A 25,030-nucleotide genomic window follows, 5' to 3' on the forward strand; every position below is an offset into this window, starting at 1 on the left:
GGATTTCCCTGTATTTTGCTTCATTTATTTTACCCTCTACCTTCACAAGCCTTCCAGAGCCTGCTGCAGTGAAGCATCCCCACAGCATGATGTAGCCACCCACCACTATGCTTCACAGTGGGGATGGTGTGTTTTTGATGATGTGTGGTGTTTGGCTTATGCCAAACATAGTGTTTAGTCTGATGGCTGAGATGCTCAATTTTGGTTTCATGAGACCATAGAACCTTCTTCCAGCTGACTTCAGAGTCTCCATATCCCTTCTGGCAAATTCTAGCCAAGATTACATGTCAGTTTTTTCCCCCCACTGTGACTTTCCTTTTGCTACTCTCCCACAAATCTGCCACTAGTGAAGCACCCATACAACAGTTGTTGTAAGCATAGTCTCTCTCATCTCAGCCACCGAAGCTTGTAACTCCTTCAGATTTGTCATAGGTCTCTTGGTAGCCTCCCTCATTAGTCCCCTTCTTGCAAGGTCACTCAGTTTTTGAGGACAGCTTGCTCTAGGCATATTTACAGCTGTGCCATATTCTTTCCACTTCTTGATGATTGACTTAATTGTACTACAAGGGATAGTCAGTAACTTGGAAATATTCTTGTATCCATCTCCTGACTTGAGTTTATCAATAACCTTTTTGCAGAGCTGCTTGGTGTGTTCTTTTGTCTTTACGGTGTAGTTTTTTTGCCAGGATACTGACTCACCAGCAGTTGGACCTTCCAGATACAGGTGTATTTTAACTACAATCAATTGAAACACCTTGACTGCACACAGACGATCTCCATTTAACTAATTACATGACTTCTAAAACCAATTGGCTGCAGCAGTGATGATTTGGAATGTCATATTAAAGAGGGTGAATACTTACACAATCAGTTATTTTGTGTTTTATATTTGCAATTATTTAGATCACTTTGTAAGATCTGTTTTTACTTTGACACGAAAGTCTTTTTCTGTTGATCAGTGTCAAAAAAAGCCAAATTAAATCCACTGTGATTCAATGTTGTAAAACAATAAAACATGAAAACTTACAAGGGGGATGAGTTCTTTTTATAGGCACTGTAGTCCCCTCTTCCAAACTGTTAACGTATATTGTGATCAGTTGTAGCACCGCCATCATTCATCTTCGCACTGAATGCCCACTAGAGAAACAATTATTTATCCCAACTCTGCCTACTATTGGTTAACCAATCCTCTTGTCCTTGCTAAGCTCCATGCATCCTTATGGACAAGTCTTTTATGTGGCACCTTATCAAATGTCTTCTGGAAACCTAAGTATAGAACAGCCACCTGTTCACCTTTACTCACTGTGCTCATTATATCTTCGAAGAACTCCAGCAAGATTGTCAAACAGGACCTGTGCTTCTTGAATGCTTGCTGTGTTCACCTGCTGAAACCAGTTCTATCTATAGAGCAATTTCTTATTAATGATAACTCCAAGCATTTTTCTGACTACAGATGTTAAGCTAACTAGCCTACAGTTACCTGCCTTTCGCCTACATTCTTTTTTAAATAATGGTATGATATTCACCGTCTTCCAATCTGCTGGGACATATCCAGAATTCAGAGAATTTTGGGAAATGATCATACATGTACCTGTATCTTCCGTCAGTTCTTTCAGTATCTTGGGATACACTCCATCAGGACCAGGGAACTTATCAACCCACTAGTTTACTCAGCACTACCTCTTTAATGATAATGATTTCACCTCCCTTTGCATCTATAACATCTCCCTTTGACATGCTAGACATGTCCTCCATTGGGAAAACCAATACAAAATAGAATTTAAAAGTTTCGGCCACTTCAGCATAACCCAATAATTCCCTCTTTTTGTCTTCCACGGGACCTACATTCACTTTAGCCACCCTTTATTTTGCTTTGTGTAGTTATAGGAAGTTTTACTATCTGTTTTTACATTTTGTGCTCATTTATCTTTATATTTTATCTTCTCCTTCTTTATTGCTTGTTTAGCAGTTCTTTGCAGCTTTTTGTTTTCCCAGTCTTCAAGTTTCCCAGTGCCATTGGTGATTTTGGATGCATGGCCCTTTAGTTTGAAGACTTTCTTTATTTCCTTGGGTATCCAAGGCTTTCTCTCTCCATCCTTACCATCCATGCTTTTAACTGGAATATACTTTTGTTAAGCATTGTGAAAAATCTCTTTGAAAGTCTTTCACTGTTCCTCAAGAATCCATTTTAATCCTTGTGCTCACCAGAAAACCCCCAAAACAGGTTCCTACCATATTGCAACTAGGCACTTCTCGATTTCCAATGTTATTGTGCAAAGTTCTTCACAGATGGATAAACAAATGGTTTGTCCTCTTAAATTTATGAGATGCTTCTTTGCTTTAAGTCGTCAAGTAAGGAGACTTTGCCCTAATACTCCAAGGGATCTCAATTATTGTATATTTCTAACCAAATTTGATAGGGATACTGTCATGGTGTTTCTGCCAGTTAAGAGTGGTTTGCTAATTATTACAGAGGATAAAAAAAGTGCTCCTTTGAGCCTTATAGGAAGTTCATGATCTCCCACGCTCCATACTTCTATGGTTTACCTAGTTTCTGGCAGCCTTCTTGGCAGCCTTCTTTAATGCATGTTCTGCTGTCTAAAAGTCATTAAAAATAATTTGATTACATGAGCATTGAACAAAACAAATTTTACTGACAATTTGAACATTATGTCAGTTTCTATCTTTGTTAAACTCTGCTTAGCTCTGAATTTATTTGTAAAATATTAAAAAAATATTTAATTATTCAATAGATACCACAGGCTAAACATGAAATTCTCCAAAGCCAAATTAAGCTACAAGCTGCTTACATGGCTGCCTTCCCTTTTCAAAGGAACGTCCCATATTTCACTTCGATCAAAATTAGACTATGGTAAAATTAACTGGTAAACTGATAAAGGAATTGTGAACCAAATATTGTTATTGGAACATTAAAAAAAAAACAGCAAATTTCCCGTTAGCCACTGCAAACTCCAGGGCAAACTCCAGCTGAGTTAATGCAAACACTAACATGCAGGGCAGTGTAGTCAGGAATCTTGCCAGCAGCAGACAAAAAAGTGATTCAGATTTGAGAATATTAATTTAACTTTCAAGTTGTTCCTCTTCCAAATGACATGGATAAAACCTTGAGTGGAAATCAAGATCCTCAAAAACACCTGGTAAATCCATCAGATTGTACTCTCTCTTGAGAAAAGGAAGTTTGACTTTTGAGGAGGTTTACTAGTTAGAGTACCAGCACAGAAGTTACACTACTAAAAAAAGACATCTGCCTATTTCAAGCAATAAACAAAATCATTAAGTCAGTTTTACACTTACTGAACCTTTCCGTATTCCCATCTACAAATGTTCATATTAATATGGTGCTAACCTGCTGACAAGTGCCGATGACGTTGGCCCAGATATTTTCTTAAACTGACAATCAGTAATAGAAGTTAGCTCTTCACACTAGAGGAAGGGACTAACATCGTGAACCTGTAGAATGAAGTAGGCTATGACTTTCAGGCTGATTAGCACTGGTGTACTGCCTTACTGAAGATTCTTGTTCCACCCATCCCTATAATCATATTTCAAAATGGATAAATTCAGTGCTGATCCTCCGCATACTGTACCATCTAATGCTGAGCCATAAGAAGTACACCAAAAATGTCAGTAGTTACTATTAAGTCTAATTACATTGTAAAAATAATTGTTAAAATAATTTTCAATTTTGTACACATAAATCATTTCTACATTGATAAATACAACAGCTCTTTGAGTACAACACATTGAGTAATGACTTTCAGCAATTAAGAAACATAAAATATTGAGAGTTGAAACTCTCCAATCATTGGGTTTTACAATTTAACACATAAAATATAAAAAAAATAAATGAACCAGGATTAGCTGAGTCCCAGTCAGTATTGAATACTTCTGCTCTTTTTCAATACGTCTGTGAATTTGACAATATTAGTAGAAATGATGATAATTTTGCACCTTTCTATAACTTGTATGCATTCGATGAGCAGCAAAGGGATTACAGATGTCGATCTTTGATTCTATTCGTTTTCCTTCAGCAGGTTTTGCTATGTAGGCTATTTAGGTTCATAAATGTAACAGTTTGATCCGGTTTATACTTTGTACTTTAGTGCCTACAGTACAAATGCAATGACAAGAGCACTGCATTGTTGCTTCTTACATAATCTGTAACATTAGGTAAGTTTTTAGGGTAAAATAAAGTTAATTATACTTCTGAATACTCTGGGATAAATTAATTCTTTTGGTAAATTACTATATGATAAATTATAAAATATAGAACTTAAAAATAATGCCAAATCAATCTGAAGTTTTTGTAATTATACTGCTGATACTATATACATTATTATCGTTGACAATGTCACACTCCAGGCCTGCCTGAACCATCTATACAGCGCAGCCAGGTCAAAATGGAAGAAATATTGCAAATTTTACGTTTTATATTTAGTAATACTTAATCAATTTTTGAGAAATCCACAAGCTAGTATATTTTATTCATCTATCTGGTGTGCAACTGACAGTAATGCAAATAAAAGAAGATTGAATACTACTGAGGTTTTTTTCCTTTTCTTGAAATGGGGTGTAAGTGTGGTAAGACAAGGAAATGGATTTCATTCATTCATTGCATTTTGCTAATAGAAAATAGTGCCTTTGGAAATAATTTCTTGCTTTATTACAGATTGAATATAGCAACTTTTCTTCTGTTAAACTTTATATATTCAATGTATTCTTCAAGTGAACGCCTATTAATAAATACAGTACTTTCTATAATAGCACTGTCCAGAGCAAAACTTTAGAATCATTTATAGTTACTGAATGAATGCTATGGATATTAATAATTTCTCTGACTCTATTCACTTTCTTGCAACACTTACCTGTTCCTGGTTGTTGATGAAACTCAATGATGGAACCATCTGAGCATTGTATTAATTTGTAGAATTGTTTAACTTATGATTTGATTTAAAAAAATCAGTCCTTAGACTTTCTACAGCTGAGTTATCTAGCTACTAACCCTCAAAAAATCCCTATGGAGAGCATGTACTTGGTGTTCGGTGTCTGATGATGATACAGAATCAGATCTGGGAAGGCACCCTGGTCAAAGAACTGCCTCCCAGGTAGTGAATTTTGGTTTTTCATTATCAAAGGTAAAAGATGGACAAGGACTGCTGAAATTTATGAAATTCTGACATTATAGCAGCTAAGGCTTTCTATAGTTATTAATAAAAATTGTCAAAAACATTTTAGAAACTGCGAAGGATTGGGTTCTTTATAATTATCTTATTATTGTCTATCAGCACCAATTTAACGTGCTGAGTTTCTGTAACAGTAATGTAGGTGAGAAACCTAAATGATAGTCTCTCCAAAGCCCAAAATATTTACATATTTTAAGTGATCACACAATTAATCTTGTATAAACACTCCACCACCAAATATAAAGACAATCTTTTAGGGAAGGTGTCAAACAATGTGTCTTATTAATAACAGTAATACAACTGTGACCTCACTCCTCTAAAGGAATCATCACACTGTTGACCTGACTGCTCATTTGGCCCATCTGCAAACTGAGCATGTGAATTATCCGTTGGTGACTGTGCCTGACCAAATTCTGCAACAAATTCTTCCTCAAATGCCAGCAATGACTCAGTCCAGGCAGTTGTGTTGAGTTTTCCCATTGTACCTCCATACTCTTGAGGAAGGATGTTCAGTGGAATATCCTTGTGAAGAGAGCTCAGATCTGAACCATGAAGAACAAACTAAAATGGAAGGAATACACACAAATCTTTATAAGGAATAAAAACTGCATGCTAAACAATTTTTAAATTTGGTAAGATTCATTTCATGATGGAATTGCCCAAATACATGAATGATTTTCATTAGTACATCAGCCCCCTATTCACAGTCTGTTTGTCTTATTCAAGAACTTTTGGAGACATTCCAATATGATCTTGCCAACCAAGAAATGGCTTATTGTTGTGAGAACCAAACTTACCTCACAAATAGAACTCCCACTGAGAAATTGCATACATGTGTTTATTCTGAGCATTTTATGCTTCCTATTTCCAGCAAACCAAGATCAAGCCAGTGAGAGAGATATTTACCAATGAAATAAGAGTATTTGGCTCATGCTTACCAACTAACAAGTGCATGTGAAAGAATCAAAGAGCAGATCAGTGTATGCATTTTGAGAATTATATCGGACCCAGGTCTTCCAAAGGACGTGGCTCTCTCCTAGCTTTCCTCAGTTCCCCCCAAAATTCTATTCTGCTCAAGTAGTTATCCCAGCTCTTACAAAAGTTATGTATTGTGGCAGTTAATCATATTTTCTGCAGAATGCTTTAACTCCTTTTATTAACATTATATCAGTATTTCTGATTATGGAGTCTTTTAATCATGGAAAAGTTGGTAAGCCCTTCATAATTTAAAAGATAAAACATAATTTTGGGGCTTGTGAATCCTCTTATTTAATTATCTTCATCTTCTCAATTGTGGAGTCACACAGGGCATGTATATAAAACACACTGAGATAAGGGTGAGACAGACACTGTGTAATGAAAAAGTGGGATTTAATTAAGACAATATATGCTCCCATATTTTGCTTGCACTAAACATTAAATCAGACAAGTTTAATTTTTTGAAATTTGAAAACATAACAGCAATGTTGCCAGAACAAAGTCTTTTCACACAGACTGATAACTGCCAAGGACATTGCTGAGTTCACACAGAAACTAACTAGCTAATTCTGATAAACAATTCGAACTTCCAAACTCTGTAGTCAAACGTCTGAGAAGCTAACAGAACATATATGATGAGGTAGGAGAAAAAATGCTTTTGGAAGGCAGATGTCTTGGTGCTTTATGTTCCCCTGTAATTGGACAACTCAAATTAAATGACCAAGGATTCACCAGTCCAATGCATAGATTATATGAATAGCCAAAGCTAGGGAGGATAATAGCTTGTGAAACGAGAGGGATTGTGCATGTGCCTGGGAGTGAGAGAGAGATTGCATGTAAGAGAGATAAAGAGCAGAATAGTGGATGAGGAGGTGTGTGAGTGGGGGAAGTAGAAATGACCGAAATGTCCTCAAGCAAAAAAAAAATGAGATGGACGCTCTCACATCCAAACTTACCGGATGACAAATGCACCCTCTGTAAAGCACTAGTTGATAGAAAGTTTTAATGGGCTGCATTCTGTCTCTCAGTGTGTAACTCAATGTTGGTCCTATATTGTAACCTTGCATTTGATTGAATGAAATTCAGTGCTAGCTAGAATGGTATTCTCACACAAGCCCTCGATGTTAAACGTATGTAATCATTGCACATATAACATGCACAATAACATTGTACAATGACAGCCTTTTCAGCATAGTGGTGCAATTGCTAAAACCAGTACCTCACCAGCTCCAGTAATCTGGGTTCAATCCTGATCTCTGGTGCTGTGAGAAATGTGTCCATTCTCTACATGACTATGTGCTTCAAAATGCTCTATACCAACATATTGATGGCACATTTTACATTCGATTACAGTGTTATTAACTTAACATTAGGAGTCATTAGCTTAATTAAATTGGCACAACGTTGTCGATTATTCCTGTGCTGTACTGATCAATGTTCTATGTTCTAGTGAAACATGAAATTAATCCAAGCTACATACCCTTTCAGTCATTTTCTCCTTCAGAAAAGGCTTTATGATGGCAAAAATACCCTTAAAGATAATGGGCTCATTGATGATATTGACAGTTTTTATTCTCATTGGAAATCCATCCTGTAAAAGGAATTAATTCATGGAATAAGCTAACACTGTACTTATTTAAGAAAACATTACACCCTAGTAATGGACAATAGAAGCAGCAACTCTAAGCAAACATTTTCTTATACTGATCCATACATCACATTCAGAGCTGGCTGTTTGATGTGAGTGCTAGATAAAAGCTGTGATATTTATAATTTCAATAATATTACATGTTCTACCAATGGACATTTGAAGGAGATTACAGACACATTCAGTATACATTATGACAATATATGGCTTGTTATCCACATTTCCAGATTTTTTTCATTCTTTTCTCACCTGCCGTGTCACATACCTCTTCATTTATAATGAATACAATACCACTTTAGGCACTAATTTACATTCTATACTTAATAACACAGACATAATTGAAGTATTTTGTAGCAAGAGGAAAATTGGTTGAATTAATGGTAATTTGTGATGATTATGTTATACACTGGCTAGCTTTGTAATTATTAGGTTTCATTGAGCAGCAGATACTTTGGGTCAACAGCAACATTTCATTCAACATGGATCAAATGCAGCATTCAAAGCTAATGAAATGTGGTTTCCTTGGGAACGGTTGCTGAGTAACTACTAAGAACTTTAAAAAATCCATAAATTCAAACCTATTAAATTTCTTCCTCTTTATAGTCTGCTTTTATTTTTATTGTTGAAGAGTCCTGTTAGTCAGACCTAGATCCAGTGGATATTAAGAAACATTTGGCTGCTCTGCATGTAGTTAAGGCTGTGGCACCTCACAGTATCTCAGCTTAATTTTTTAAATTTGTTTGTTTTTGAGTTCCGGGACAACTGGCAAGGCAAATGTTATTGCTCATCATTAACTGCCCTTAAAATAGGTATCTAGCTGAGCTATTTCAGATGCTGTTTATGAATCAACCACATAAGTTGGTCTGGAATCATAAATGGGCCTGACCACATAAGGATGGGAGATTTCCTTCCTTGACATTCGTGAGCCAGATAACCTTATGTAACAATCCAGCAGCTGTGTTGCTATCACTACCAATATCTAGATTTTTTAAAATTCCAGATTATTGATTTTATTTTCTGTCATATGAGATTTGAATTGTTTAAGTATAACAATAACAATTTGGGCAGCATGGTAGTGTAGTGGATTGTATAATGCTATTTCAGCATCAATGACCTGGGTTCAGTCCCACTGCTGTCTGTAAGGAGTCTGTACGTTCTCCACATGACCACATGGGCTTCCTCCCACATTCCAAAGACACATGGGTTAGCAGGTTAATTGGTCAAATGGGTGTAATTAGGTGGCATAGGCTCGCTGGACCAGAAGAGACATGTTACCATGCTGAATCTCTAAATAAGATAACTGAAAATAATAACCCTAAAAACGTGCCTTGGTATATCATGTTCAAAAAGCAGGACTAATTCAACCAAATACCTCCCATTGGTCTCTCCTTCAGGATGTGCCAAAATGGCAATGTTGAAATCAACAATGCCACCAAATTATAATTACAGATCATCATGTATTCATCTGCAATCTAATTGGACTCTCCCAGAATCTTATGACAGCTAGCTATGGTCCAAATATGGACAAAGCTATTCCCGAAGGGGAGATGAGAGATTGCTGCATTGGAACGGCAAGGCACCAAATGACTTCAACATCAGATCACAGGGAATCAGAGCAACACTCTCCAATGGCTGGTTATACCCAGCTCAGAGTAAGTTTACTTGAAACCTATTATTTCAGCCACAGGCCATCACCACAGAATCTCTTCAGGACTGTAACCTTTACCCACTATTTTTTTAGCTGTGCCACCAATGACCTATATTGTGTGATTAGATCTGAGGGGAATGTTCCCTTATGGCTTGTCAAAGTTCAGTTTCACTTGGAACTCCTGAGATAATGAAGTGGCAATTAATATTCACAGTGTATAAGGGCCAATAAATCACTACTGCTCTACCGGCAGCATGTGAGAGCCTATCAGCATCTCCATTAACATTCAATGGCACAACTGTTGTGGATTCCAAATTACTGATGGCCTGGGGTCAACCCCAATCTTAAATGGGTAAAAAACGGTGAATGCGAGAATTTAGAGCCTGGATTATCTGTGACAAGTGGCTACCTCCTGACTCATTTTCAGAATCAGGTTTAATATTAACCGGCAGATGTTGTGAAATTTGTTGCTTTACAGCAGCAGTACAATACAATACATAGTAATGAAAACTATAAAGTGCAGTAAGAAGTAAAGATAAAAAAAAACAAGTAGTGCAAAAAGAGAGGGAAAAAAATTACTGAAGTGTTCATGGATTCATTGTCCATTCAGAAATCTGATGGTGGAGGGGAAGAAACTGTTCCTGAATCTAAAAGTACAATGCAGGAGTGTGATTAAAAAAAAACTTACTTAGAAAAATTGGTGTAACAACCCAAGTTAGTTGGTATTCCATCTTGAGCATCGACTCCCTCCTCTACTGATAAACCAAAGCTAAAGAGTAACACATCTACAAAATGCATTTTAGCAGCAACTCAACTACTAATTTTTAACAGCAGCTCATAACCCTTTACCATCCAGAGGACAAGGCCAACAGCTGCATAGGAATGCCACCATGTGCACGTTCCACTGCAAGTCTCACAGTTTTTTGATTTGAAAATACATTCCTTCATCATCTCTGGTGTAAACACTGACAGTCTCTACCCAACTGAACTGAGGGAATACCTTCATTACATGGACTCTGGAGATTCAAGAAAATGGTTCGCATAATCTAAGATGGCTTTAAATTTTGGTCTTGCCAGTAATGCCTGGACCCAGTGGACAAATTTAAAAAAAAACATCAAATCATATGACAAGACTCATGTTCAATACTCTATTTGATAAGGGGTGAAAATAAGCTGCATCAACTATACACACAAAATGCTGGAGGAACTCAGCAGGCGAGGCAGCATCTGTGGAAAAAAGCAGTCAACGTTTTGGGCCGAAACATGGACTGTACGTTTTTCCATAGATGCTGCCTGGCCTTCTGAGTTCCTCCAGCATTTTGTGTTGCTTGGATTTCCAGCATTTGCAGATTTTCTCTTCTTTGTAGCAGCTCTATATACCTCGTGTTGATCTGATTTAAAGTACTGTTAATAGTTCCAATCAGTATACAACAGTAAAGACATCTTCTAACAAATCTTCAGTTCTTACGCCCAAACAAATTGCATTGTTTGATATGAAATAAATAGATTAAAATCAAACACATATGATCATGTGCCACAGAGAATACTGCCCAGCTTTCTATCTCTTTAAGTTGGAAATTGTGACAGGTTGATTTGTGAAGGCCCTCTCCACCTCATTTTCCTACATGTACTAACACCAAGTGGTTTAACATCCAGGGATGGAAGAAAAGGGAATTGTTTTCTGGAACTGTAGAAAATTTCAGAAAGGACTAACATAAGAATTAAGTTTAGATTAAGAATATACAGAAAGTTCGTATTAGCACAACGGTAACACAGAATTCTTATTCAAAGTAGTATGATAAAACTGATTCTTAATGAATTATCAAAAGCAATTTGACTGCAATTACATATTCTAGTCACAGAATCACAAAGTCTTATAGCATGGAAATAGTCCTTGGGAACCTTATTAAACTTTGTATTAATTTGAAAGACTTGGTCTCTGATTTTAAAGAAATAGGTATGGAACTTTTATTACAAAATAAGTTCGAGACCTTAATTACCTCCAAACAGAATGATGGTTAATACATCACCATGAATATCTCAAGGACTACATTTTTATATGTCACAATTATATGGAAAGAGAAATTTAATAGATGCAGTGCATTAGGAACTTTGGTAGATTTGCCTAATGCTGGAAAAACATCATACCCCTGAAAAGATCTATGTTTACCTGAAGAATTCCAATGACCTTTTTGGCCATGAATGGACCAAGTTGAGCAGCCTGAGACAATGTAACTCCACTGTAGTCAGCAAGAATGACAATTCCATTCACTTGATTCTCTTCTGCCTGAACAAGCTTCTCCAACGTTATATAAATGGCACGAATGTTTTCTGTGATGGGATAATCAGAAATTTTCCACCTTCCTAGAACATCAGAACACAAGATTTAGTGATAATTTAGATCACATTAATGCAGTTTCCCATATACACAAGATATTCTGCTGTTGCTGGAACCCTTGAGCAACATGCACAAAATGCTGGAGGAATTCAGCAAGTTAGGTAGCATCTATGGAGGAGAGTTAACAGTCAATGTTTCTGGCAGAGACTCTTCACCAGAGCTGGAAAAATCAAGCCTAGTCAAGTGAAGTTTATTGTCATGTAACTACATACATGTATATAAGGTATATAACCATATAATGTATATAGAAACAAGACATTTCTCTGAACCAGGGTGTAAAGCACAGTAGCACACATAACACATGATAACTTATGAAAGCAAGGATAAACTCTACAGATGCATCACACATATATAACAAACGAGTATTAATATTAAACTTTGTAAGATATGGAACAGATTAACCAGTGACACTTCGAATACGATGCGGCCAGGAGTTCAGAAGCCTAATGGCCTGGGGGAAGAAAATGTTTCTCATTCTCGTTTTTATGCATCATCGTCTCCTGCCCGAAAAGAAGGGGAAAGAATCCAGAATAAGAAGGTGGGTGAAGCAGAAGGAGTACAGGATGGCTGGTGATAGATGAAACTACTTGAGGGGAAAGGTGGATGAGTGAGGGGGGGGGGATGAAGTAAGAAGCTGGGAAGTGTTCGGTGGAAGAGGTAGGAGGCTGAAGAAGAAATCTAATAGGAGAGGATAGTGGACCATGGGAGAAAGGGAAGGAGGAGCACCAGAGGGAGGTGATGGGCAGGTGACGAGAAGGGCTGAAAGAGGAACCAGAATGAAAAATGCAAAACAAAAGAAGGGGAGGGGGTAGAAATGACCAGAAGTTGATGCTTACACTATTGGATTGGAGGTTACTTAGGCAGAATATGAGGTATTGCTCCTCCAACCTGAGTATGGCCTCATTGCGGCAGTAGAGGAGACTATGGACAGGCATGTCAGAAAAGGAATGGGAAGCTGAACTGAAATGGGTGGCCATCAGGCAAGCCCACTTTTTGAGGTGTTTGGAACAAAAGTGCTTGATGAAACAGTTCCCCAATCTACAATGGGTCTCACCGATGCAGAAGAGGCTGCACCAGAAGTACAGGATACAATAAACGGCCCTGACAGACTTGCAGGTGAAGTGTCGCCTCTGCTGGAAGGACTGCTTAGAGCCCTGAATAAAGGCGAGGGAGATGATGCAGGAGCAGGCTTAGCACTTGCCATGCTTTCAGGGTTAAGTGCCAGGAGGGAGATCAGCAGGGAGGGCTGAGTGGATAAGAAGGTTACAGAGAGAGTAATCTCTATGGAAATCCCTATGGGAGGTGGGGGAAGAGAAAAATTTGCTTAGTGGTAAGAACCCGTTGTAGATGGCAAAAGTTATTGAGAATGACGTGATGGATATAGAGGTTTGTGGGGTGGTGACAAGGACAAGGTGAACCCTATCCCTGTTATGGTGACAGGAGATGGGATGAGGGCAGGTGATAATTTTCATCTCATTAACACACTTAAATGGAGGAAGTGCAAGTCAGAACAGCATTGATGGTGGTGGAAGGGAAACCATGTTCGTTGAAAAAGGAGGACTTCTCAGATACTCAAGAACGGAAAGCTCATGTGAGAACAGATGCCACGGAGTTACGGGAACTTAGAAAAGGGAATTGCATTTTTAAGTTCAAGTTTATTGTCATCTGGTTGTACATGCTGTACAGACAACCAAAAAGAACAATGTTCCTCTGGACCCATACAACATGTGTCACACACAGCACATAAACCAAAATGTTATACTATCAATAAGTTAATGAAATATAATTCAAAAGGCACATAGTAAAGAGCAACACAAGTAAACAGTAAACAGTAGAGAAAACAGCTCGCTGTCCCGGTGACAAGACCTTGGTGATGACAGGGTATTCATTAGTCTCACAGCCCAAGGGAAGAAGCTGTTACCCAGTCTGGCAGTTCTAGTCCTGATTTTTATAAGTGATAGGGTGGACAGATCAAGATAAATTCAAGAGTCAGTAGGTTTTTAAAATATAAGTAGATTGCCTGTCTCCGAAGAGGGAGACAGAAAGATCGCAAAAGGGGAGAAAGGTGTCAAAGATGGGTCAAGTAAATTTGAAGGCAGAGTGGAAGTTGGAGGCAAACTTGATGGAACTGACAACCCATGGTTTATAAGCACATAATTTCAGAAACACAAGTTCATAAACAATTTTTCCATTGTTCATCTGAAAACATAAAATGGGAAAAAAAACTTTCCAAATCTGGAATTATTAGCTATATGAGATGAATTGCAATTATTTAGTATATTCATATTTGTATTAATATTTCAGGTAATTGAAAAAAAATAGGTATACAGATGTTTTTTTTTGAGACCAAATCTTTCGCTGTTCACTGGACACCTAAAAGCAGAAAATTTGGCCAAATTATCAGCTGTTAAAATGTGTTATAGAATTTCTGAGAAGATCTTAAGATATATAGTGTGGAATATGTGTAGCCAATCTACAGTACAGACAAAAAAAACTTTATTTTTTCACACTAAGTTGATTTGTGCATAAATACCCAAAAGCCCGGTGGACCAAATAGCCTGACGGATGGTAAAAAGAGCAAAGATAGCGTGCAGTCTGATTGTCAGGAGGGGAAAGTTGATGATAGGACAAAATTGCAGCCAGCAGGGTAAGTCTCAGTGTATTAGGGACACAGAATCAAAAACAGTAGCAAATACAGTACTCAAAGTGTTATGTCCCAATATACGGAGTGTAAGAAATAAGGTGGATGATCTTGTTGCACTATTACAAATTGCCAGGTATGACATTGTGGCCATCAATGAGTCATGGCTGTAGTTGGGTGCTGAATAACCAAGGTTGCACGTTTTACTGGAGGGATAGGAAGGCAGGCAGAGGAGGTGGCATGGCTCTGCTGGTAAAGAATAGCATCAAATTGGTAGAAAGATGTGACATAGGATCGGAAGGTGTTGAATCCTCGTGGGTTGAGTTAAGAAACTGCAAGGGTAAAAGCACCCTGATGGCAATTATATACAGACCTCTCACCAGTAGCTGGGATGTGGACCACAGATTACAATGGGAAATAGAAAAGGTGTGTCAAAAGAGCAATGTTATAATTATCATGGGAGATTTTAACATGCAGGTCCATTGGGAAAAGGTTGGTAATGGATCTCAAGTGAGTGAGTTTGTTGAATGCCTACCAGATGGATTTTTAGAACAGTTTGTTGTTGAGTCTACTAGGGGATCAGCTGTACTGGATTGGTGTTATGTAATGAACCAGAGGTGATCAGGGAGCTTAAAGTAAAAAAAAACCCTGAAGAGACAGTGATCACAATATGATTGAGTTCAACTTGAAATTTGATAGAAGAAAGTAAAGTCTGATGTAGCAGTATTTCAGTGGACTAAAGGAAGTTATGGTGATATGAGGGAGGAGTTCACCAAAGTAAATTGAAAGGAAATACTGGCAAGGATAACAGCAGAGCAGCAATGCTGTGAGTTTCTAGGACAAACGAGGAAGGTACAGGATAGACGTATTCCAAAAATGAAGAGATGCTCAAATGGCTAGATAGTACAACCTTGGTTGACAAGGGAAGTCAAAGTTAATTGTAAAAGCAAAAGAGAGGGCATACAACAAAGCAAAAATTAGTGGGAGGATAGAGGATTGGGAAGCTATTGAAAACCTACAAAGAACAACTAAAAGAATCATTAGAAGGGAAAAGATGAAATATGAAAGCAAGCTAGCAAACATTATCAAAGTGGATAGTAAAATCTTTTTCAAGTATGTAAAAATAGAGATGAGAGTGGATATAGGACCGCTAGAAAATGAGAGCTAGAGAAATAATAATGGAGGACGAGGAGATGGCAGATGAACTAAATGAGTATTTTGTATCAGTCTTCACTGTGGAGCACTAGCAGTGTGCCAGATGTTGTAATATGGGAAGGAAGAGAAGTGAGTGCAGTTACTATTACAAGGAAGAGGTACTCAAAAATCTGAAAGACCTAAGAGTACATAAGTCACCCGAACCAGATGAACTGTACCCGATGGTTCTAAAAGAGGTAGCGGTAGAGATGATGTAGACATTAGTAATGATCTTTCAAAAATCATGGGACTCTGATATGGTGCCAGAGGACTGGAAAATTACAAATGCCATTCCACTCTTTAAGAAAAGAGGAAGGCAGCAGAAAGGAAATTATTGACCAGTTAGCCTGATCTCAGTGGTTGGGAAGATGTTAGAATCAATTGTTAAGGACGAGGCGATGGAGTACTTGGCGACACAGGCCAAGATAGGACAAAGTCAGCATAGTTTGGTTAAGGAAAAATCTTTGCCTGATGAACCTGGTAGAATTCTTTGAGGAGATTACAAGTAGGATTGATAAAGGGGATGCAGTGGAGGTTTTATAATTGGACTTTCAGAAGGCCTTTGACAACGTGCCACACATGAGGCTGCTTACCAATTTAAGAGCTCATGATATTACAGGAAAGTTACTGGCATGGTTACAGCATTGACCAATTGGTAGGAAGCAGCAAGTGGGAATAAAACGATCCCTTTCTGGTTGGCTGCCAGTGACTAATGGTGTTCTGCAAAGGTCAGTGTTGGGACCATTTCTTTTTATGCTGTATATCAATGATTCAGATGATGGAATATATGGCTTTGTTGCCACATTTGCAAATAATATGAAGATTGGTGGAGGGGCAGCTGGTGTTGAGGAAATGGGTAGGCTGCTGAAGGGCGTCCATTTAAAACAGAAATGCAGAGTAATTTCTTTAGACAGAAGATGGTGAATTTGTAAAATTTGTTACTGCAGGCAGCTGTGAAGGCCAGGCTGTTAGGTGTATTTAAGGGACAGATTAATAGGTTCTTGATTGGACACGGCATCAAACGTTATGGGGAGAAGGCTGGGACGAAGGAGGGGAAAAAAGCATCAGTCATGATTGAATGGTGGAGGAGACTCGATGAGCCAAATAGCCTAATTCTTCTCCTATGTCTTGTGGTCTGCCTATTCAATATATTCTTTTATTATAATTTAGCAACAGTGTATCATTAAAAATGATAAACAGAGATTGAAAAAATACTATGCTGAAGAAAGGATAGAAATGGAATGGTATAATTTTCAGCAAATAACAGAGAAATAAACATTTCTACAGCAAAAAACAAATAGTTTCTATTTGTAAACAACAGGAATTCTGCAGATGCTGGAAATTCAAGCAACACACATCAAAGTTGCTGGTGAACGCAGCAGGCCAGGCAGCATCTGTAGGAAGAGGTGCAGCCTCTTCCTACAGATGCTGCCTGGCCTGCTGCATGCACCAGCAACTTTGATGTGTGTTGCTAGTTTCTATTTGTTTTAGTTTTAGGGAAAAAATCTTCATTCAGGTGATGGCTTCAATTAGTTATTTTAATCTGGCGTGTTTATGGGAGAACTCTCTTAATTATTCCACAAGTGACTGTGGGATTAATAATGAGAAATCTTTCTCCTCAGCACAGATGTCTATAATTTGAGGACCGAGGTTTAAAGTAATTGATATGAGTTATAGATGACATTATAGAGTTCTAAAGTAGTGTGCCATGGAAGAAGACACTTCAACCATGTCCATATCTACCATCAAGTACCAGAATCCGGTTGTCCAGTGCCATCCGTGGCCTTCTGTGCCATGGTGTTTTAAGTGCTCATCTGAAAAATTTTTAAATGTTATCAGAATAATTACCTTCATCAAGCTCTCAGGCACTGTTTTTCAGATCTGAACAACCCTTGGGGTTGGAAAATATTCCCCAGAAAATCACTTTAGTGACCTCGTATTTCATACATTAAGCCTCTGCCCTCTGGCTATATATATCTATACTAGAGAAACATCTCCCACTGCACCTTATCTATCATTGTCATACTCTTGTGCATCTCAACATGTGTTGATAAATACCACACTATAAGTCAAGTCAACCTGCAAACTAAACAGTACATAGCGTACTGGCAGTAATCATGGTAAAGTTCTCCTCTGGATAAACTTCTGTTTCTAAGTGAAAAGTAAACAGAAAAGTTAATTTCAGTGAGTTGTCTCTAAATTGGGACTCTAAAATTGCAAATACTTAAGTGCTGTTTTGAACAAAGATATAAGGATAATTAAGATCAATGTAGATCTGGCAATTTAAACTCATCAGTGGGGGAAAAACTGAAAAGAATGATCAGAGTCCAAATTAGAAGTTATTTACATTATGATTTAATTAGAGAGAATCTGCATGAATCTTTTAAAAACTAATTCTGTCTTAATTTGGTACAGGTTTTGACAATGTAGTAGAGAAGATTGCTGAGGGAAATGTGCTTGATCTAATATATATAGACTCTCAAAAGGTTTTAGATAGAGTGCCATATATTTAGCTTGTCACGACAATTGAAAACCACATAAATAAAAGGTGGGTTTTGAGGCGTGGTTTGGTAATGTGGTAAAAAATTGGATACATGACATAAACAGTGGACATTTCTCCAGGCATAAAAAAATTCCTACAAATCAGACAAGTAGAGTTCTAATTTCACTTACAACCATTTTGTAAGTTCACATATTTAATATATTTTGATTTGCAAGTACTTTCTGAAATTAACAGCATTATGCATTGACCAAGTCCTTTGAAATTCTGAAAAAATTTGAGGAAATACTGAAGAAAGCAATCAACTCTTAAAGTGTATTAGAGAATTCCTAAGAAAACCATCTGGGGTAAAGGGTACAATATCCAGGGCAAAGACACTCTTTTTCTCTTTAAGGCCACTAGCATGGAGCATTGAGTGTATATTTTTTAGGCTGGAGGAAAATGCACTTCAGTGATTCTAAGATCACTACTTTGCTTAACATATGTTAATCCCTTAAATTTGGGCACACACAGTGCAATTTATAAGTGTGTTAATGATACAAAATATGGAGATACAGTGAACTGAAAGGAGGATAATAATAGACTGAGGACATATAGATAAGCTGGACATATAGAATGGAAGATTAATTTTAATACAGAGAAATGTGGAGATCACGTTTTGTTAGAAAGAACAAGAGATGATATGGACTAGAGTGCAGAGATCATAAAAGGGTACAAGAATGGAAATATCTTGGAGGATATTTGCAGAATTTGTTGACAACTAGGAGGCAAATAGAAAAAGTAGTTTAAGAAACCCATACAGAATTATCCGCTTTATGCAAAAGGTTTAAGTATAAGGGCAAAAAATCACCATGAACCTTTATAACACAATGGTATAGTAACAAAGTTTATTATGACTAGTTCTGGGTGTCACACTTTAGATATAACAATGTTGGAGAGAGTCCAGAAGAGATTTCAAGGATCTTTAGCTATTGTTCTGCTTGAAAAAAATTAAGTTGTAAAAGAATATAGCTAAAGTAGTTCAAATCATGAAGGATAAACAGATAGAGAACACCAGGTTCCGTTCATGGAACCTTCATGAACCACAGAATATAACATGAATGTGTTTGAAAGAAGAATCAAAAGTAATATGAGGAAAAGGAAATATTTTATGGAATGAGGGAGTGGTTAGGGTCTGGATCCACGGCCTGGATTTGTATTGAAAGCCAATTCAACCGTAGCATTTGAAATGGAACTGATACATACGTAGACAGAACCAGAAGAATTTTGCTAGGCCAGCTGGCCTCCTTCAGCCTTGTAGGATTCTGCAATTTACCAGTCTGCTGCTAAACATTTTCATCAATCAATGTTGGCTAAGATATACTCTGATCTGCAATTAACAATCTTATGTTTTTAATTATGAAAAGGTTTCTTCAGTTTGCAGTAATGTCACTAAGGTGCTCCTCTGATTCATCACAAAGATTCTCCCTTTATATCTATGACTAGAATCCTGCTACCCTTTCCAGTTCGGAAAGATTTATACAATTTTGCCAGTGTACATCTTAGATTTCTACTCAAATTTAAAATTATGATGAAGATGTTGGCAATTTAACATTGAAACCTCCCTCACATTTTTCAAAAGTTCTGAGTTTTGCTCATTTACCTGGTCGAATTACCAAAATACGCCGTCCAAGTGGATCAGGATAAGGCAGAACAGTAAGAAATCCAGAATCCAACACATGCTTTATTGCAGATGGCCTCAAGTTGGCAAACACTTCAGGCCATGTCCTTTGGTTTGCATGATAATTCAATAAAAGCTTCAATGCCCTGTCATAATCAAACTTGCGTGCTCTGAGAAATCGTAGCAAGAAGGCATCATCCAAACGGGTATTTAGGTTTGGAGCTTCCTTCAAAATCATATCTCTCAGGGCTTGTGCATCACGAAGTCTCCATTCAGGTTTCTCTTGAAGCTCTTCTTGTGCTTTAGCAATCAACTGTGGACTCAATGTGCACACATATGCCTGTGGTTTGGGGGAGGCTTGTAATTCAAGGTCTGTTGGCAATGTAGTGGCATCCCCGTTGCAGGAGGCATTCTCTTCTGCTTTTGCTAACTTACTAGAGTCTGCCTCCATTATAAAATGCTAAAAGGAAAGAGAAACAAGTCAAAAGAGTTGTTTTCACATTACTTAGTATACTGTATGTGAACACATTGCAATTAGTGATAATGGTGGTCTCCTTCACCTGCTAATATCTTGTGGAAAAATTACACTATCAAATTATTTATAGGAACTCTAGAACTGATGTTCACGGGTACATATTCAAACCTTGCATTATGTTTTCCTATGCTTCCTAAATACCTGCAGAGGGCTCAGATACTCCAATACTTTGTCTAAGGTCTTTGCTTCTCCTTTTTATTAGTATTAACAGATAAGCTTACAAAATGGTCTGATAAAAAGCTGTTCTAATATACATTGCAATGTTCTGAAAATGGAAGGTTAGTTCCAATCTACTAACACCGTGGGTGTTTTAGTATTGCTTTGCTAAAGCAAATAAGTAAATCTGTCTGGATTTTCAAATTGCTATTCACATGGCCAGTTTTTAAAAACAATAGTTCCAAACATTGCAACAACTGTCTAGACACTGCGTGAGCAATATAGTTATTCTGTTTCAGATAATTATCACCTTCTATGATTCATAAGGTATGATAGTTTTCTAAGGGTATAAGTAGGCTTAGTTAGGTTAGTCCCCTACCCCAGAAGGAATCTCTTTTAATCTCCATTGGCCTCAGCTATAGCCAGTAATCTCCATGTTGTTTAAAGTCTGACCTTGATGTAAATCCAGTATGATGTCACCAAGCAGGCTAAACAACCAAACACCAAGGAATTCTGGCAGCCAGCATACCAAGAAATGAGCAACAGTTTTCTAACAGAAAGTTAGATAAAGTCCTGAGTGCAAAAAAATGTGTTTAAAAAAATAAATCCAAACTAACTTAATAAAAGAAACAATATGAAATTTCTATCATAAAATCAAGAATTTCCAAATATAAAAGAGTTTCTGAGGCAAAAAGGGGTTTGGCGGTTTTTACAAAGTCATATTGATTTGGTACGTCATTAATAAAAGGAGTTTTGTGGTTTTGCATAGTAATTATGATCTGGTATGTCACTTGCATTCCAATCAACAACGCAAAACTTTTTGAAGTGGTTTTAAAATGGTAATAGTAGAAATAAAAGTTTAGTTCTCACCAGTTCATGATGACAAAATTATTTCCATCTAAAAGCATGAAGATATTTGGATTATCTGTGTTTGCTAGCAGTCATTTATTATGCTCTCCTCTCACCCTCTTGTTTCACTTTTCATTTCCTCTTTGAATTTTTTGTGACCAGCTTAAATTTCACTCGTGTTCAGCGTTTCATTTACCTCATGTTACCTTGTGAGGCTCTGATTACTGGCAGACCCCCAGGTTTATGCTCCCTCACAACAGCTCCATACCAGGGTTACTTCCTTCTAAACTCACCTGATCATCTATGAAATCAAATGCCATGATCATGCTCAGGGGTAGATCGAATGATTAAGAAGGATTATGGGATACTTACCTTCATTAGCCAGGACAAAAATAAAATTAAGAATAGCAAGATCAGTGTAGTACTAAATAAAGCATTTCTTAGACCACAAATGGAGCTCTGTATGCAGAACTGAGAAGACTACATGCAAGATCATGTCTGGAATATTTTCAGTTATGAGGAGAGATCAACAGATTGGATTATTTTCCATTAAGTGGTTAAAAAGAGGGGAAATTTGATGGAGGTGCACACATTAATGAGGTTGTGATTTTTTTTCCCCTTTTAGCAGTCTATAACTGGAGAGCATGAGTTTAAAGTAAGGAGCAGAAGTTGTAGAAGCATTTTAAGGAAGAATTTTTCATCTTGTGCAGCTGAAATTTGGAAGACATTGCCTATCGGTGGTGGTGGAGGCAAGTACTCTCACAAAGTTAAATACTTAGAAAGAATTAGCAAAGAAAGTACCAGGCCAAATGCTGGAAAATGGTATCAGTATAGATAATTATAATGGCCAGAAAATGGATAAAGTACTGGAAGGGTTGCTTCCATGCTGTTTGATGGCATTAAGTGAAGACCCGAATGGAGCATAAATGCTAGCATTGGCTATTCAGGCCCAATGACTGGTTTTTCAGTGATGTATAGCTTATGCAAAGCATTTTGCAACTTTCATTAACATTTCAGGTCAAGCATCTTCCATTAGAACTGAGAAAAATCATTAATCAAATAAATCAGGAGACTGCAGTTGTTGGAATGTGGAACTTGAACTCAGGGGGTCGAGCAGCATCAGTGAGGCAAAAGGAACTGACGATGTTTCAGGTTGAACCCTGCATCAGCACTGGATCATTAATCAGTCAGTTGAAAGGTCTCAACCCAAAATGTCAACTCTCAGTTTCCCTCCAATGATCTGGCCCAGTGAGTTCACCCAGCAGTTTATTTTCCTTTTCCTCCAGATTCCAGTATCTCCACTCTCCTGTGTCTCCAAATAAATCAAACATGATTTAAATAGCAGTGAAGGGGTAGGAATGGAGATAACAAAGGAACACCTATGAGAGGATGAAGACAAGAGAGACTGACTGACACAGTGAATCAAGATGGCGCTGCCCAATAGTAGGTGATGAAGGCTGGTTAATTGCAGAAGTTCAGTCTGGAGGAGAGAGAAGACACAGTAGCACAGTGATCACAGATTGTCCTTTGATTTCTGCCATTTGTCTGTTAGGGTTTCGTATATTCTCCCTGTGATGGTGTGGGTTCCTCCCACATTCCAAAGACACACGGTTCGGGTGAGGATGGGTAAATTGTAGACATGCTATGCTGGCACCAGAGGAGTGGCGACCCTTGCAGGCTGCCCCCAGCACAAACCTTGCTGACTTGATTTGACAAAAATGACGCATGTCGCCTGATGTTTTGATGTACATGTGACAAATAAAGCTAATCTTTAGGGGTGGATGAAAGCAAAGGTGATAAGGTGTTGGAACTGAGATACAAGACTTTAGGGGAAAATAAGTCACCATAGATGCTGCAAATCTTAAAACAAGTTCACTGGAATACAATAGGAGAATCACATGTGGAAAAATTACAAGGGCCAACTTTCCAACTCAGTCAGTTTTGTTACAAAATGGGCTGATTAAATGAAATAATTACAGTAACAACGAGAAAACCACATTCTCTAGCTGTAATAGAATTGGAAGTTCATCAACTTTATTTTCTTTCTTCAAAGATACCGAGTCTTTTGCATCATTATCTGCGATTGTCCGTTCTTTGCTTTCATAGTTTTCAAGATTCCTCCTCGTTACCAATGGCTCCCTGACCTCAAACTGACTTGACATTTTTCCAGAGATCTGCCACACCTTAGTGATCTTGCCTCCACAGGCACCCTATTACCTTTCAATCGTTTGCGAGCATGGAGTGACCCACCACCACTCTCCTGACCATTTTGTCTACGTTCACGCCCTCTAGTTTCTACAAAATCTTCTGTTCCTTTGGTTCTCGGAAGCCCGCCGTCCGCATTTTGCTGTTCCCCTCCCCCGTGGAATCTACTGTTTAGACAACACATTTAATGAGACTTCCTCATTCCGGTCAAGCATTTCCATAGAAATGAAAACTATTCATTGGTACGGATTTTCACCTTCCTAAGGATAGGAAGCACAATGAAACAGAACAAAACCAAGCAAACATGCAAATAGCAGTATGTTTTGGTTAAATATCAGTGTTTGTTTCTTAAAGGCCTCCGATATATTCTGTACCTCCAACTCGCTATCGGAATGATCATGCGACATTGTTAGGGGAAGGGCGTACCAATAAAGCAGTTTGTGAGATACACTTTGCCCGATAAGGGTAAGCTAGTTGATAAATGCACAGGATACAGTCATTGGGTCACAACCGGGAAGTATTTGCGTTTCGCGACATATTACATTTGTGGCGTGGCAGAATAGGAAGCGAAAATACTAACACGGTCACAGTGCTATCATTCAGCCCTGGCGTCTGATCCTGGGTGGGAAAAGGTAGATTTGTAATGGAACAACGTAACAAAAGTGACTTGCGTCCCTGGGAGAGCCGGTCTGCACATACAGGGCCCGGGGAAGGGTTACTGGTTACATCAGGTAAAGTGGACGCGCAGCACTAACCTGGCCGGTCGCGGGGCCGGGGTGAGGGTGACAGAACTCCACAAACAGCGGGGAGAGGAAGACTGACAGCCGGGAGAGAGGAGCTACGCTGCACTGCCTCACCTTCAGTCGCAACTCTGTGGACACCGGCGCCACCAACAGCTCATTCAGAGCAGCACAGACAGACTTGGTAGGGGCTGCGCAACAACCATGCGAGTGACTGGGCGTCAAACCTAATAATGAAGCATGAGGACGTAAAGCACAAACATCCAGCCAAGCCGTCATTTACCGTCTTTTTGAAATGAAGGCTGAGATTTCACTGAAAAGAGCAGAGCAGTTTGCCAGCCTATTTAAAAACAGAAAATCTGTTCATTTTAACACAAAATGCATCTGTGGTAGAGCAGCAAGTGAATTGGGTAGGCGGATATGCTTCACAGATTAAAGGGTGTCATGATCTTTAAATTGATGAAGAGTTTTGATGGGGTAAGAATCTAGAAGATATTTTCACATTTAGAAATTTGTGTTGAATAGGAGGAGAAGAGGAGCCGAGGGAACATGTGGAGTCGCATACACACCTGGACTCACTAGTTAGGGTAAATTGCTAAATTCTGAACTTTACAATTCACTCAATGAGGAAATAACTGTTAAAGCACACTAACATTAAAAGGTGGGAGTAGGAG

At 38.1% G+C, this 25,030-nt stretch overlaps 1 protein-coding gene across 3 annotated transcripts; it reads right to left on the reverse strand.

Annotated features, from left to right (window-relative positions):
• Positions 1-993: 993 nt before the first annotated feature.
• ttpal (tocopherol (alpha) transfer protein-like) lies at positions 994-24,555 on the reverse strand. 3 transcript variants are annotated; one of them, XM_072240524.1, is made up of 5 exons: positions 24,474-24,555; positions 19,854-20,331; positions 11,649-11,842; positions 7,663-7,773; positions 994-5,765 (listed from the first exon to the last, which is right to left on the reverse strand). In XM_072240524.1, exons 2-5 carry the CDS (start codon positions 20,320-20,322, stop codon positions 5,487-5,489), a joined length of 1,053 nt encoding a protein of 350 aa, XP_072096625.1. In that variant the 5' UTR covers positions 20,323-20,331; positions 24,474-24,555; the 3' UTR covers positions 994-5,486. The 3 variants fall into 3 exon arrangements, with proteins under 3 accessions (XP_072096625.1, XP_072096617.1, XP_072096633.1); XM_072240516.1 differs by having other exon boundaries at positions 24,372-24,508; XM_072240532.1 differs by lacking the exon at positions 24,474-24,555 and adding an exon at positions 24,199-24,303.
• Positions 24,556-25,030: the final 475 nt, after the last annotated feature.

Source organism: Mobula birostris, chromosome 2 (genome assembly GCF_030028105.1).
Source record: "Mobula birostris isolate sMobBir1 chromosome 2, sMobBir1.hap1, whole genome shotgun sequence".
NCBI classification, from domain to species: domain Eukaryota; kingdom Metazoa; phylum Chordata; class Chondrichthyes; order Myliobatiformes; family Myliobatidae; genus Mobula; species Mobula birostris.